A 4,137-nucleotide genomic window follows, 5' to 3' on the forward strand; every position below is an offset into this window, starting at 1 on the left:
CAGCTCTGATGAGTTTGCCTACCGCAAAATTCATCAGGTTGGCAACTATCTTTAGACACGTCTCTGTTTCATGTTTCCCTGTCGGTTATTATGTACCGGTAGTTATGTAGCACGGTGGAATCAGACCCGTGCCTTGTTAGGCATACTCCAGTACCTGTGTCTCTCTCTTTCTCTCTGATCGTTTCTCTCTCTCTGCACCACCTTTCTGGTTCTTTCCTTCCATTTATTATGTTAAATAAATATCTTGCATTTTTTTCTTAATCATATATTCTGCTTTCAATACATGTGATTGCTCTATCCTTCCCTCCCCCCCCCCCCCCCCCTTCTCTCTCTCTCTCTCTCTCTCTCTCTCTCTCTCTCTCTCTCTCTCTCTCTCTCTCTCTCTCTCTCTCTCTCTCTCTCTCTCTCTCTCTCTCTCTCTCTCTCTCTCTCTCTCTGCCTCTGTCTCCATCAATTCAATACAGTCAGCCAATGGTGCTCCGTTTCTATTTTTAGAACCAGGGAAGGAGGGCAAACCAAGAACAAACTAGGTAGAGAGAGAGAGAGTGAGTGAGTGAGGGACAGAGGAATAGAGAGCAAGAGAGAGAGAGAGAAAGAGAGGGAGAGAGAGTGAGGGACAAACGGAGAGAGAGCAAGAGAGAGAGAGAGAGAGCAATGGGAGAGAGAGAGCAAGAGAGAAAAGATAAATGTGCCTTCTACCGCTGGCTGGTGGATAGATAGCGGCCACAGTAGGAACTAGAGCAGAGCGGGAGGACAGCGTGGCTACAGGCTCCAGACCCTCTCTAAAGAGAGAGCTGCGTTGACATTAACAGCTGACCACAACAACAAAGGACAACTCTATTTCACCCACACTACTCCGACCATCGCTGACCGAGACGGCAGAGCAAACAGCCAGGAAATTGGCTTGGACAAAGGGCGAGTGTGAGCAGGTGAGTGTGAACTCCAGCCACGCAGCTAAATAAACACAGGGCAGAAAAATATAGAAATATAAAAGCTTAAAAAAAACAGCCGTTTTACGTGTATCCCGGGTATTGTGGCAAGCGCGTTAACATGTTACAGGATCTACGTTAAATATTATCCCAGGAGCTCTTGCTCAGGCACTATTTCCAGTGTTGTATGCTAAAGGTGGGGATTCTAAATTTATCAGCCGCTACACCTTGGAGGAAAACAGGGAGAGGCTGGCATTTTGGGAAGGCAGGTACTATTTTTGACACAGAGGCTGAGACGGAAATACATCTCAGGCTGCACTCTGGGGTTTAACAATATGGGGTTACATAAGAAAAAAACGGACTGGCACATTTTGTGGCCGGGGGTATTTCAAATCCTACTTTATTTCCACGGTTCCTTTGCTGTGTTTGTTTGTATTTGTGTGATTTGAGGAATAGCTGAGGAGAGGCTACGGCATAGGTCCGCACAGCTTACAAAATACTGTGCATTACCCCAGTGGTCCCAGTGATAGGATCATTTATTTAATATACAAGGCAAATAAAGTACTAGTACTCATTCAAAACACACTTAAAACAATTCAATGTCACAAGATTATGTCAGATACAGCTATCTTCATCATTTCGGACGTCGGTTAATGAATTTGTGAAATACAGCGATTGCAAACACGTCTGAATTGAGGGAATTAGGAAATGAAGACTATTAGTGTAAAATGTTTTAGCTCAAATGATTGTCTGCCCTGATCATCCAGGTCCTTCTCCATTATTGTTCAGACAAGATCTGGACACAAAAAAAAAAAAAACAGAAATGACAAATGCCCTAAATAAATGAAAACGAATCCAATTGAAATCCAATAAACGGACCAGATCCCAAACACACCGCTAACGAACGGCTGTGGCTCCTGTCCGGCGCGTCCTTCTAGGTATGCGGCCCCGCTCCAAACTGCTGACCAAGAGGAGGCTCCAGCTGCCCACCATCCGGGAGGGCAGCGAGGAGACGCTGCGAGACGCCACGCACCACCACAGCCACGCCACCTCTCTCCTGCGCTCCGCCCGCGAGCAGGCCCTCTCCTCCCAGGACTACCTCCTCTCCATCTGCCACCTGGCCCACCCCACCTTCCCTGCTCCGCCCGGCGGCGGCGGCGGCGGCGGCGGCGACGACGCCCGGCACGTGGCGAGGGGTGTCGGTGGTGGTGGTGGTGGCGGTGATCAGACCCTCGGAGCCGCCCCTGACCCTCTGGAGCTCCTGTACGGCGGCCACGCCCTCTCCACCTGCTGGGAGGGCGACAGCGAGGAGAGGAGGAGGAGGAGGAGGAGCAGCAGCAGGAGGAGGAGTGGTGGAGTGGGCGGCCAGAGCGGAGAGGACGGCGACGGAGACGACGACGACGACGACGGGGACGCCCGCGAGGGGAGGCGGCGTGCCCGGGCCAACAGCGTCCCCCGCCTCACCAGCCCCAACCGCCCTCCGAGGCGCAAGGGAAGCTGCCCCGAGGTGCACCCCCTCGCCGGCCAGGAGAGCCGGTCGCCACCCCCGGACGTCCTGCCGGCCCCAGAGTTCAAAGACTGTCTTCCCGGGGAGGAGACGACGGGGGCCCGAGGGGAGAGGAGCGGGGCCCAGGAGAAACAGGAGCCTGGGGGGAAAACCTCCCTCCTCGCCCAGTGGCTCTCTGACTGTAAGTCAGTGTGGCGGGTCAAAGCCTGCCTGCTGCCGGCCATCGCTGAGATATAGGCCCCCCCGGGGGCCGACGGGACTCAAAAGACGCTTCAAACGACGTTCTTATCGTTTGTTTTTGTACGCGCCGTCTCGTTAAAGCGGGTGAGAGACGAGACACGTTGACACGGCAGTCCGACACTGGTCGATACAGCTGTGTGCAAGGGATAGCACTTGCCTTAATTCTGAATAATATCTCTTTATTGTTATGTTTTAAGGCAAGCTTATAGGTTTATATTTATGTCACTCTTGCCTGTGATCTGTGATCGTTTTGTTCATATACTCCTGTGACCGTCACCACCAGCTCGTGCTTGGCTTACGCCGAAAGGAAATCAGAAATCTGCAAAATCATTTTATACCCCGTGTGTGTGTGTGTGTGTTGTGGATCAGAGAGAAATGATGAAGGAATAAATAAACGATTGATTTTGATACTAAACAAACGAGGGCTGACTGTGATCTGCGTTTGCTTGCCCGTGCGGACAGCTTGACAACACCACCCCTCGCATCTGTGCTGGTGTCTGTCTCTGTCGTTTCTATGGTAACTGTTGAGGGCGAGCTGGGTTTGTAAAAAACGAAAAAAAAAACGAGTGCAGAGTTGGCAGGCTGGCGTGACCACGCACGGCAACAGTGACACCCCAGCTTCTTCTTTGTTCAGCTCTTTCTTGGAAAGCGTGAATCATCAACATCAGCGCACAATGGGGGCGCTCGGAAATCTTACACAAGCCCTCCTCATAGACGGCCACCCAGCCCGCCGGTGAACACAAAGCGCTCTCCAGCTGCTGTTAGTGATATGTACCACTAGGGGCAGCAGTTTGGCTCAGAATCTCATTCATAATGTCACGCATCCACCAAGTGAACTGTTTTGAAAAAGAATACTCCTGACCTCAAGTGGTCAAAAGGCCAAACAGCAGTCAGCAATCCCCCCAAAGGCCTCGACTTGGTTACCAAAACAACCAACCAGAATAGGCCAGAATATTCAGGTAATTTAGAATTAATATTCAACACACAGAGTGATCCATAACACAGACTAAATGTGGACGTTTTAAAAGCAAGTAATACAAAATAAACAACCGGTGTCCACGACGTCCAGTGACCTGTTAAAACAGCAAGCGCCGTCAAATGCAGTCAAAGGTCATTGAACCACCTGCGTCAGAGTGAGTGAAGGTTCAGCTTTTATAGGAGTCATCCTACATACAAGCTGATCAGTTCAGAGGGCACATTTACCATACCATGTTTACTGCACCGCCATGTTTGTGCAATAGACAATCATCGAAAGAGAGATAAGAATGAATGAAGCCTGTGTGTGTGTGTGTGTGTGTGTGTGTGTGTGTGTGTGTGTGTGTGTGTGTGTGTGTGTGTGTGTGTGTGTGTGTGCGGGCGTCTGTGCGTGCGTGCACTCGTGTGTGTTTGGCCCTACTAATGTTAAGACAAAAAGTATTTGCCAACCGCAGCCCCTGTAGGCGTCATCGTAATAATCCCCTA

At 50.6% G+C, this 4,137-nt stretch overlaps 1 protein-coding gene across 1 annotated transcript; it reads left to right on the top strand.

Moving 5' to 3' along the window:
* Positions 1-517: 517 nt before the first annotated feature.
* LOC311345425 (uncharacterized protein) lies at positions 518-2,673 on the top strand (the record flags this gene model as incomplete). Its single annotated transcript, XM_084469824.1, has 2 exons — positions 518-929; positions 1,868-2,673. Exon 2 carries the CDS (start codon positions 1,870-1,872, stop codon positions 2,671-2,673), a length of 804 nt encoding a protein of 267 aa, XP_084325950.1. The 5' UTR covers positions 518-929; positions 1,868-1,869.
* Positions 2,674-4,137: the final 1,464 nt, after the last annotated feature.

This window comes from Micromesistius poutassou (genome assembly GCF_964030765.1).
Source record: "Micromesistius poutassou genome assembly, chromosome: 6".
NCBI classification, from domain to species: Eukaryota; Metazoa; Chordata; class Actinopteri; order Gadiformes; family Gadidae; genus Micromesistius; species Micromesistius poutassou.